Source organism: Rhipicephalus microplus, chromosome 8 (genome assembly GCF_043290135.1).
Source record: "Rhipicephalus microplus isolate Deutch F79 chromosome 8, USDA_Rmic, whole genome shotgun sequence".
NCBI lineage: Eukaryota > Metazoa > Arthropoda > Arachnida > Ixodida > Ixodidae > Rhipicephalus > Rhipicephalus microplus.
The window spans coordinates 9,015,188-9,027,855 of NC_134707.1; the positions used below are offsets into that span (position 1 = coordinate 9,015,188).

The 12,668-nt window shown below is 43.7% G+C and overlaps 1 protein-coding gene across 1 annotated transcript in view; it reads right to left on the bottom strand.

Moving 5' to 3' along the window:
• Window positions 1-238: 238 nt before the first annotated feature.
• The window catches only part of LOC119164083 (venom metalloproteinase antarease TserMP_A), a 33,787-nt gene continuing 21,357 nt past the window's right edge, over window positions 239-12,668 (bottom strand). The window contains exons 12-14 of the mRNA XM_075870950.1: window positions 10,786-10,930; window positions 2,383-2,493; window positions 239-375 (exon numbers count right to left, since the gene is read on the bottom strand). Of these exons, the coding sequence (XP_075727065.1) occupies window positions 334-375; window positions 2,383-2,493; window positions 10,786-10,930 (298 nt within the window). The 3' untranslated portion in view covers window positions 239-333. The remainder of the gene's footprint in view (window positions 376-2,382; window positions 2,494-10,785; window positions 10,931-12,668) is intronic.

Genomic DNA, 12,668 nt, shown 5'->3' on the forward strand with positions numbered 1-12,668 from the left:
TTTATAGGAGGCACCTAGCATGTGTATTGAAGCAAGTGATTTTCAAGCTTGAAATTGTGCTGTGCAAGCTTCACTATTTTTTGAAACTTAGTAGAAGGTGAACAAGGGCGTATAACAGTTTACCGCTTACACTTAGCATTCTCTTTATTAAAGTAATATTCATTTAGCAATGTTGCCAAGAAAACGCGCAACCCACAAAGTTTCAGACCATCAACACAATTGCGCAGTCTGAGGCAAATGAAGTGCAATTGTTGTGATTTATTCTCTTAATAAGAAAGGTCTGTGACGTTTCCTTCAAATGGTTCAAGTGAATCACAGTGCACTTTTTGTTGTTTACATAAACTTGTGCTTTGCGCACACACCTCTTCTGCATGTCTGAAAAATAAAATAAGAAAAACAAGTGGTCACTTGTTTCTATCACCTATGAGGATAACGTTTAGGTCAGAAACTGCCATCATTTGCCACGTTAAGCATTTAAGCGAGGATAACCTGCGAACATAAATGTTATCTGCACCACCTATTTCTTTTTTTATGGTTTCCTGCGTGAATGAGAACGCTTCAGAAGTTGTTTTATACCTATTCAAAGAAAAGTTTGGAGAATCAGCACTACTGCATTTCGGAACTCCGGCAATAGGTGAATGAGAGGTATCACCGAGAGACATCAATGTGTTATGAACCTGGAGGCACTATCAAATATCGGAGTGGTAATTGTCTAATCACATCAAGAGAATTCCGTGCATCTTCCTTGTAGCGTGAACCGAGCGTTTATCGTTAACTGCAGCAACCATATCATTCTCAACGTTTGGTGGCGCTGACCTCAGTCCAAGCGAGCCGAGACCACGCGTCGGAGCGTTCGAGTTGAAGGTGCTGACAGCTGTGCATTGGAATGACTGCTAATAACATCTCTTATATTTTCTTTTCCATTTGTGTGTTCTCATTATATTCTCAATAACCAAACAAAACGAGCCTTTATATTTTTGTTTCTTTACTTTATTCATTGCGTAACCCATTCTACCATGGAAGAATTTTTTATTTGATATATTGCATTAAGGTGACCCTTGATACGGTACTCTTTCGCGAATCCAGCTTGTTGTAAGTTGATTAAAGGTAAGCGTGGCTCTATCTAAAGTTAACTTCTTGAACATTGTCATAGGGTACTGACGTCGAACAAAGCATCACTACACGTCAAACACTTAGCTATTGGTTATATGATTTCGTGCCCGGATATAGGAACACACACAGTTCAAAAATAGTGGGCGCACAGTTATCGACAGTCCATAATCAGATTAAGAGTGATGATTTAAGAAACCTATGAAACAATTATTGAGGTTTCCAAACGTTTTAGCCCGCACCGAGAGGTGATAGGTGTAAATTTTTTTAATGTTGAACCCCGGTTATATACTAACAAGGAGGGGGGGGGGGTAGAATATTTTTTGCAGCCAATAAATATGATTCGCCCATAGGTCTTGCAGTGTTTAATTTGGCCCATTGTCAAAGACAGGGGATTTTACACGTCACTAGTGTACATAAACACTATATTAAAGCGTAGATTTCATTGATTTGTGGGGTTTAACGTCCCAAAACCACCATTTGATTATGAGAGACGCTGTAGTGGAGGGCTCCGGAAATTTTGGCCAACTGGGGTTTTTTAACGTGCACCCAAATCTGAGTACACGGGCCTAAAACATTTCCGCCTCCATCGATTAAAGCGTAGAGTGTCGGAGGATTTGCAAATATCAGTTATGACATGTTTCTTCAAATCGGCTGTTGGGCCATCTTTCTCATGTTTTTTTTTTTTGAGATTGTGGAATGTACATGACATCGGATGGTGTCTTTGAGTACACAAATAACTGCCCCGAAATTTTAGCAAATGTAAAGCTTTTACGAAAATTTCGCTAGATGTAAACGTAGCTCAATGTTTAGTACGGGTACGTACTGTAATCGAAAAGCAACTTATATGTGGGAGAGACGAGGTGTTAAACCGACTATCGGGGCATCTCTCTTTGAATGTGCACATATACACGTAATGATAATACCACAAACGTCAACAAACTTATCAACGTGTCGGACGCATCAACTCTCGAGTAATACCCGGCTTGCACCCCTAAACGTTCTGCAGCAAAATTCACAGCTGTTTCATTCATACAAGGTTCATTACTGCCAATTTTTTTGAAATATGTTCTGTACGTGAGATTTGGGAACTTTTCGTGCAATGCGTTTTGAAGATGCTGCCAATGTTTATGTGCTGCGAAAATATAGACCACATAAACGTGCAGTCTTTACTGAATTATGTGAAATAGTCAAGCAGTGTGAAAAAAAGCATGCTAAAAGTCCTAAGATAATCTTTAATACATCAGTAATCAACGTGTGTGAAACACAAACCTTTTCTTTACCACACGACATCCCTGGCAGAATATCCACTTTCGTGCAATAATTTGTGAAAAATCCAGGATAGCAGCACTCCATCTTGCAACTGCTGCTCAGAGCGGGATTCTAGTTAAATTAAAGAAAATCAAAACAATAAAGACGTAGTCGTAAATATTTCAACTTCCGTCTTTCTGACGAACTGACATGCCGTTTTCGAGTTTACGCTCACGAATAACATGTACTTCTTGATCTTAATTCACAAAATGTTCTTGCAAACCTTGAATTGTCCTATATTTTTAATAAATGGCGATCATAGCGATGCGCAAGCTTAGCATCCATTGTTTTTGGTTCAATAGAGGCATACGTATGGTGACGCAATGAAATAAACAGCGCTCATATACAACAAAAACAACGTCTGTTGAACCTCCCCCTGACTGGCTTGATCATAATCAACGTTATTTATAGCTCCATAACCTCGCGTATGAAAATATCACGCAAACAAGCTCGCTAAAGGTGACGTCGGAACGTGAGAACGTTCGGACTCTACGTAACTCTAATTTTACAAAGGTCTCAGTGACCAATCATGTAATAACACGGCGAGGCAAATGTGGACACAGGAATCATAGAAACAGTTAAAACTTACTTCAGGCGCCTGAACGTTTCTGATATTTTATTTGTTTAGACCTCACCCCGATTCATCTACCTTCAAAAAGTTTGAAATTTGGTAGTTGGTCTGCCAAAGTCATTTCATGCGCATAATAAACAAGCTTTTTAGGCAGATTGTTTGTACTCAGAGAGATACATGAATGGTCGTCCCTGATACCAAAGTAGTGCAACGCTATCGCTTGTAATGTGCACCTTCTTGTAGAGAACTGTCTAAATCAACCCTGAGAACGCACGACTTCCCGGTCAGATCATAAGAAGCCAACTGGAGGTCTTGGGCGAAGACAAGCGAACTGTTGCGGTAATCGAGAACAAATTGCAGGGCTTCTGACGACGCTATTCTACGTATTTACCTTTCTTGATCAAAGGGTATTCTTCTTCTGCATTAAGGGCGCGAACTTACTACAGTAAAAGCTGGCTAATTCAAACTCGAAGAAAACTACAAAACTGTTCGAATTAGGGGACGGGAGCTGTAATGAATGAACATAGCTTGACACTACAAGCGAAGAGTTTGAAGAAACTATCCATAGACTCATTATTACAAACTACTGGTTTGTGGCGAGTCATTACACAACTTCGGTTCATGGAGCTCTAACAGCGAACAGAAATAAGTGATTTCATAGTGATAGGCCAGAAACAAGTGCCGATGCATCTATGAGAGCTGTGAGCGTGCACGCACACACGCACACACGTGCACACACACGCACACACGCACACACACAAGCGCGCGCGCACACACACACACACACACGCGCGCGCGCGCACACACACACAAGCGCACACACACGCACACACACACTCGCACACACACACACACACACACACACACACACGCACACACACACACACACACACACACACACACACACACACACACACACACACACACACACACACACACACACACACACACGCACACACACACAACACACACGCACAGGTTTGATGCGTCAGGCATGTGCGTTGAGGGACCGGCTGTTTAGCAAGGCTAGAGGGATGGTCACCAGCAGCATTCAAGGCAACAGTTCTGAATCTCGGTGCCTCTGCTTAAGGCGGCGTAGACGAGTTTTTGTGGGTCCCTTTACCATTTCCCCACTGCTTCGCATCCGCACAAGATTCACTTTAGCGGTAGATGGCGTAATTTTTCGTCCCGACGAGTGCGCTGCAAACTACACATGGCTAGGAAATGAAATAGCCAAGAAATAAGTCAGATGGAGTAAGAAAAAAGTGGCGACAGGATGCTTTTTACCAACTACAGGCCAGTGTCTCTGACGTGTGTTTGCTGTAAGGTTTTTGAACACGTCATTGCCAAACAGATGGCTATTTTCTTGGAGACAAATGGGCTGATATGTAGGCAACAGCACGGGTTTAGGCAAGGGCTTTCCACGTTATCCCAACTGATTGAAACTCTCCACGATTTTGCCGCTGCCGTAGATAACAGAGAACAAGTCGACGTGATATGCATAGACTTTGCAAAAGCCTTCGATAAGGTCTCCCACCATAAATTGCTCTTCAAGCTCAAACGAACAGGCGTAAACGAAAATATCCTGAAGTGGATTGAGGCATACTTAACGAACCGCAAGCAGTTGGTACGAATTGATGGGTTTGAGTCTGAATCACTTGATGTTTATTCCGGTGTGCCCCAAGGCTCCGTGTTGGGCCCATTGCTGTTCTTGGTGTAAATAAATGATGTTGTTGACATTGTTAACCCTCCTGTAAAAATTAAATTGTTTGCTGATGATTGTTTAATCTATGCCCCAGTGACGTGTGCGAATGACCAAATTGTAATTAATGATTGTCTTGATGATTTTCAAACATTGTGCGATAAATGGGAGATGAAAATAAATTATTCTAAGACAACATATACGCATATAACTACCAAGAAACACGTTTTATCATTTACGTACAGCATTGGACCTAATTATTTACCGCAGGTGTGTGCATTTAAATATTTGGGAGTGCATATTACGAATGATTTGAAATGGCGTGCACATGTTGAGAATGTATGCTGTGCCTCTTACAGAAAACTGCGTTTCTTGCGTGCTAAATTACCGAATGCTACAAAAGACGTCAAGCTGCTTGCATATAAAACATTTGTGCGCCCTGTTTTAGAATATGCTTGTGCTGCCTGGAGCCCCCACCAAAAGGATTTAATAGATAAACTGGAACGAATTCAGAGACTTTCCGCGCGATTTATATGTTCGAAGTATAAAAGGACTGATTCGGTTACCGAGATGTTAAAACTAAGTGGTTTGGAATCTCTAGAAATTAGACGACAAAAGCAGCGCCTAAAAGTATTTTTTCAGATATTGCATGGTCAAATAAAAATAGATAGAACAATTTACGTACACCCCCCGCATAAGCTCAGCAGCCGGATCAATCATGATGCGGCAGTTCGCCCCTTCGGTGCTCGCACGGACGTCTTTCGCAAATCTTTTTTCCCTGATGTTATAGAAGCGTGGAACAAAATGCCGCGACGTATAGTTGAAAATTCTGACGTTAAAAAATTTGAATGTGCTCTTGATGTTTACTTTGCCGAGCAATGAATATGCTATTGTGTTATTGTTCAAAGTTGCTGAAAATATCAATGTCTGTATTTACTTTCCATATCCTATGCTTCCCTCCCTGTAATGACCCTCAAGTGAGGGTTGACAGTATAAATAAATAAATAAATAAATAAATAAATAAATAAATAAATAAATAAATAAATAAATAAATAAATAAGGCACGCTCGCTAACTTGCATTGTGATTCTGTGGCGTGCTAGGGTTGCTATAGTGCTGAATATATGCGTGCTATAGAGCGTGACCGCGGGGCAGTGATAAGATGCGTGACAGATTCGCGTAGCTCTTCATTCATGTCATCTGTCGTCCATTAGCTGCAATCAGCTAAATGTAAGGAATGGTATATTAATGCGCAGCTCTTAAGCGACTGCTCTTGTGTTGAGCGTGGTCCTTCATTAACCCTTCGCGTATACGCTTCTCCCGAACACCGAGGCACTTTTTCGAGTGAAGCTTACCCCCGTATTCACAAACGCTCCTCGACTCGACTTCCACCCTTCACTTGACGGAGTTGAGCACTGCGCCACCGCTCGGCTGAAAATGACGCTGCGCTACTCAAGAATTGCAGCAGATTATCGCTCATATGCAGTAACTTGCCGTGCCTAGAGACGGCGCTCCCATCGGCTTTCTGGAGTGAAGGTGAAGTGTTGAGTGAAGGGACGTTCTTGAATACGGGGGTTATATTGTGAGTTGCAGACTTCGCTGGCGGGCCTGTCGCAAGAGCTAAAGTCGGTGCCTCAAGCTTATCAAATTGTGACCGGTGCCCCTTGATGGTCCTCGGGTCATGTGCTTTTGCTGTGCCTTTGTAATAATTGACGCTCTTTCGGTGAGGAGCTTGTCGGCAATCATATGTTTCTGATCCTTTGTCAAGGTTGCTCGCAATGATGCCACATCTTATCGTAACCTGCACATCAAAGCATGAGGCCACTTTCCGACGCTGCAGCATAATCGTGAGCTATCTAGCCGGATCGTATAACTGCGCAGGCGCAGAGTCTGCGCGAAGGAAAAAAAAATCTAGGTCAGGCGCGTAAACGCCAAGCTCCGTTTGCCCCGATATTTACGATAAGGAAGGGCTTTTTAATTTTCCTTGCAGGAATCTTTCACTTGTTCTGAGAAGCCGATAGTTTGTGCCACCAAAGCACTTGCGATGTGCTACGCACGCAATGAATTAGTATATCAGACCCTGTACAGTTGGGTCGGGCGTGCGTTGAAGGTTTTCGCAGGATCGTCGAACAATGACTACAACAGCGTCACGTCGCGGAATTTCCTTTCTAGCAGAGCGTGGTGTCACACAAGCTCCACTCACTGTTTTCGTAGTTAGTTAAGCGGCGATCACTCCCATCTGAGGAAGCCGTTTATAAAAGAAAAGCAGTACCAAGCATCAACTTTAACATGTATTTAACAGCAATTTCAAATTCGCCTGCAGAGATGAGATCCCACGGAGGAATCATGCAATTAATAAAAACGAATGGGAGGCTTCACAAAAAAGAAAAGTGAAGGGTTTGTCGTAGGGGGGATGGTTGTAGTATGGGACAGCCTACGACAAAGAGAAGGTGAAATTTTGATTTTTCATTGTTTAGAGATGTACGGATAGGCCCCATGGGACGTTAGGCACGCCGGTCTATGCTGGGGTGACAGCCTTCACATCGCGTGCGACTGTACTTCGTTTCGACTCAACAGAAGATCACAGCCGTAGACAAAAGCAAGGATAGCTTCAACCCTCCTTTGTCGCATGTGACTACGCAACTAGGGAAAGTGCTTCGTCTAGCGCGGCTGCACATCTAGATGCCCAAGCAGAGATTCAGTGGCATTGCGTGCCGCCGAAGCGCAAGGCTTGTGCCGTCGTTGAAAAAGAAGAAGTGCGATCAGCAATACCAGAAGTTTGTCGATGCCGTGCTCCAGGACGACGCTGCAATTGTCTACGCGGAAAGGACACAAAAGCGCGTTCCACAAACGGTATACCCGCCGTTGCCAATAAGACCCTACCGTTCGCGCCACCGAGGCTGAAAGTTATCGGCGCAGCCACCATGGGCATCCTGAATTTCACGTCTTCTGATGGGAAGGTGAGCACCGTTCCCAACAGTACCTAGCTTTTCTCGCCACCGAGGCCAACGCAAAGCGTGCAATGAGGCTTCTATTGTCCGAATATGCAGCAATCACGTTCTAGCACTGCGTCAAACTGTTTGCTTAACGATGTCTTCATAGTGCGACATAGTTAGGCAAGCGAAAAGTACGAAACACGAGTGCTCCATCAGGCTGCTCTCGCATTTCGTACTAGAGAGCATCGTAATTGTCTAAAGTGTTTTTTTTTGTTGTGAAAACAGAGCCTAAGAGTTGGTTGATAGCACTTTCCAAAACAAGCTCGTCATTTTTCTGGGGTTTTAGAAACACCATTCTGGATGGTTAGGTGTCCGGAAAATGCATCCACAATTAACGTATGCGTGCTTTTCGCTGTTACTCAAATGGTTTTTGAAATTTTGTCAGTGTTTAGGATACATTGCCAACAAGTAATTGCGACCCCGACTTAAGCAACGCACGTAGTGTATCCAGGCAACTAGGGTTCATTATAGTTATGCCCTCCTTTATGACACATGGACAGCAAGTCATCGCTAGCGACCGAACCACGCTCAGCACGTCGCACTCATTGAAGTGCGCCCGGATAGCACACGCCTCAGAGACACATAAACGAGGCCTGCGGAGTGGTTCAGATCTGCTTCCAGGTAGAATTATAGCGGTCGCGAAACTTGGATCAAAAAGTGGTTGAAAACCTACTGCCGCAGATATTGACGTTCGCCGTACGATTGAAGCGCGCCGGGGTGAGAAGTGGTCAAATAAAGAAATCAAAATAAAAACTAAGGACAAGATAAACTTTTTTCGAACACTCTTAATCTCGACATTTGCCAAAGTCGACCCAAAATTTACATAACAATTTATCGTCCCGACGACTATATAGGTGATGACATCACTTTTCGTCAATCGCCATAAATGGGGTTGGGAGGGGAAGGGGGATAAGCAGGTAGTCTGCCACTTGCACTTGTGCTTAATTAATCGACGTAGCACGTTAGAATCATAGGACAAGGGAAGGGAGAGAAGGGAGCGCTTACTTCCAACAAAATTTTATTTCGAGGAGCGTACATATATATGCTCACGAAATTTGAATACAACAGACAAACAGATGTAAAACGCTCTATTGCCATGCGCTAAAAACTTATGATCTCAAAAACGACAATTATTTTTCACAAAGACCGAGAGAAGGATTGCTGACGCAGTTCAGCCCTAATCTACTATTCCTTTCTGCTTCAATAATCTCCCTTGTCACTTTATTTCTGTTTTTTCCTATGATTACCCTTCTGTCCCTTCCCTTGTCGTATGATTCTAACGCGCTACGTCGATTAATTGTGTCTTACCAACATGCCCAACTTTATACACTTGTGCTTAGTTCGGTGCACTGCAAGGTCAACGAGGCATCGCTCACTTTGGCGAGGTGGTTTCATCCTATTTTCCGTAAGTTATCCGGCGTGACGCTTCAGACAACTAGCTCACAGAATGTACAGATAAGCACTCATGTGACCGCAGACTGATTTCGATGGCGCACGGCCTACGTGCCCTCGCATTTCGTGACGGTCAGTTCGGCTCGCTAAGCGTAGAATAACTGCACTGTAACGCCTAAGGTGATAGCTTCCCGTCTGTGGTCTCGCCCTAAGGGTTTCATCGATTGGGCAACATAACTTTTCAAACCATTGTGCTATTGTGATCGTCAGTCGCTGCCACATGATTTATTCATCTGCACAGTGTTTTAGAAATTGTCACAAGTACAATATTAAACTGTTAAAACAAGCGTGCTTCCTCAATCTTCTTTGTTGAGCTTTGTTTTTTTCCACATATGATCTTGGCAAGCCATAAAACTGCGTAGCGGTCGAAAGCATGCAAAACGTCAGCAACGAAGAAAAAAATTATTTGGTGCCTTGTGGGGAATATGCAAGACGTCGTTACCGCACTTGGTTGTTTCGTCATAATTTATTTCTTGCTTGCTGTTACTTGCGATACGTGAATGGCGACGGCGGCAACGATCTTCCAACTAGTTGACCAAAGAGCTTCATGAAAATTTCGCTACCAGGTGGTCAAAATTTCCGGAGCCCTCCACTACGGCGTCTCTCATAATCATATGGTGGTTTTGGGACGTTAAACCCCACATATCAATCAATCAATCGATCAAAATTTCGCTACCAGTTTACACAAACCTTGCTTGCTCAGCCAGATACCGCCACACAACCCGTTCTTATTTTATTCCCCAGTACGGCTGCGAATCGAAGAGGCATATGCACTACCATAAGGTATTTGAGCATGATCCACGCTTAGCATGACTGTCGGCAGGATTCTGTCTTTGAGGGAGCAAACTTGTGTGACACCAGCACCAAACTATTACGGGCGAAGCTCCTTAGGGCGTGGGCTGTGCGTCCCCTGTATGTAGCCATCTCTAGTTTAGTTCTTGCAGTGTTCACTAGATGGCGGTACCGTCCCCTGTATGTAGCCACCTCTAGTTTAGTTCTTGCAGTGTTCACTAGATGGCGGTACCGTCTCCTGTATGTAGCCACCTCTCGTTTAGTTCTTGTAGTGTTTACTAGATGGTGGTACTTGTAGCTGATGATGAAAAGATGCAAGATGTTATAAACTAGAAAGCGGTACTTGTAGTTGATGACAGACGCGAGATCTTATAAAATAGGAATGATGTCACATATGGCGCGTGTCATTGGTTGAAGGCAATCGTTCGATTTAGTGCGGCGACGTACGCTAGGGGGAGCGATGTAACAAAATCGAGTGGGCAAAATGTACAGAGGATTCATGGTTTACCAGGTTTACCTCCGGAGCTTCGCCCACTCATCATCATTCACTTCGTGGATATGGCGGCACTTTTTTGAAGGAGAGGGGGTGATTAGACATGGGTGGGGGCGATGCTGCCGAGTGATGAGGGGGGGGCGGGGCAGCAAGTGTTCTTTTTGGATCCCCCTGTCGAAGCCCACGCCGATAAGCATGAACTTGGAAAAGCGAAGCTGCCTACGTGTAGATCATGGCGTTGATTTGATGTTGAAAAAGCGGCGTGCACTGCAGTAACAAGCTGGAGCGACTTTGCTTCGCAAATACCTTAAATATCTTACACGACATCGTAACAACTGGTTTACAGCTACGCAACTCACCAGTTTGATGTAATATTTAATTCCAGGCTTCTTCAACGTTTTCTCGCAGTAATACAACGCTCCCACAATCTGGCCTGGGTATTTCCTGTGTTTACTCATGTAATTCGTCTTCGTCTGCACCTTTATGCAATCCAGCCAGAGTTTTCTGCAAATGTAAATAATATGACGCTGACTGCTATCTTCTGCGATATTTCATGGCCCACGGGGCCCCGAAACGGGCTGCTCTCTAGATCTTCTACTTATGTCTAAGGTTCTTTGCGCAAAAAGATCATTGATCCCCCAGCACGACCGCGCCATAGTGTGCTAATCATATTTAGGTTCGTCAGTCCTGTGATCTATCGCTTTTCATAAATGCATCCGACACAAACACCGACCCCTAGTTCTAAAGGAATGCTCACTTAAGTTTACCGAATTAACAGCCTCTAGAATAGGTCAGCAGAGCGCAGATTACCACTAATATTCCGTGGCGCACAAGCGAGCCACGGGGTAAACAGGTAAACAGCATTTAGGAAAGAGCATTTCATGTTCATATGCGCGAAAAACGGTAATCAAATCCAAATTTGCTATCGACTGTTCTGTGAAGATTGTACATTCTGGCGGACCCTGTTACGGGTATAGGTCACAAAAAAGGCGAATTTCACTCGTTGGTAGCGCAAATTGTGATCGAAAATTTCTCACGACGCAGTAAACTGTACACAACAGCATGCATCCTTTGTTGAAGAATTATATGTGTCTGATTTAACTTGAGGGACAAGGTTAGGGTCGACCGCGAGCTACCTTTACCCCCGTATTCTAGAACCTCCCTTCACTCAACGCTTCGCCTTCACTTGAGAAAGCCGATTGAAGCGACATCTCTAGGCACAGCGTCACTGCATATCAAAGATAGTCTGCTGCGATTCTCGAGTAGCGCAGCGTCATTTTCAGCCAAGGGGTAGCGCAGTGCTCAACTCTGCCAAGTGAAAAGTGAAAGTTGAGTCGAAGAGCGTTTGTGAATACGGGGGTTAGGCTCCACAAAGCGGTGTACGCGCCTAGTAAGTACACATTATGCGCATAACAACTCAACTTGATTCACATAAAAGAAAAGACAGCGCCAATAACGAGGGACAAAAAAAGGAGGAGACAGACAGCGCCACTGACTTACAACAAGATTTATTCGCTGGAACCGCGCAATATATACTTGAGCGGTATCTGACAAAAAAGAGAAAATACAAATCAAAGAAAACGGAATTCACCTAACAACCGAGTAATCATTGTGATAACACGCCTTGAACAACACGTGGGCCAACGTTATGAAGAAAATTTATTTCTTTTTTTGTGATAGAGCAATGATAGATAAGTCTTGTTCTAAGTCAGTGCCGCTGTCTGTCTCTTTCTTTTCTTGTCCCTCGTTATTGGCGCTGTTTTTTATGTGAATCATGTCGTACCAACTCGCCTAAGCAACCACGTTAACTCAACTTGCACATGCGCGTTTGTCGGCCCCGCTAAATTTGGCTTCAGCCAAAAAAAAAAAAACGCCACACAGACTGCTTTTCACAGGATACTGGCTACAATACTGTATCCAAAATGTGCGTAGTCTTTGAGAACTTCCTTTCGTGTAGGGTTTCATTTCGATTAATAAATGTGTAGTAAACACCCGCACAGTTGGAGCCTTTGATATTCCAATAATGCTTCCTAGTTATAAACTTCCCTTCTTGTGTTATCGATATATTCCCCGCCATTCACCAAACTCCTCTTTTTTGTCAATCATGTTATTAAGGCCTCAGCGCTTCGCAACTACGTTTAGTCTCTTTACTTACACTGTTATAAAGCATCCTCGCCGTTACATCGACGATGCCAAAAGCAGCCACGAAGGAACGGTGCTGTAATACGCTAAGCAAATGTAT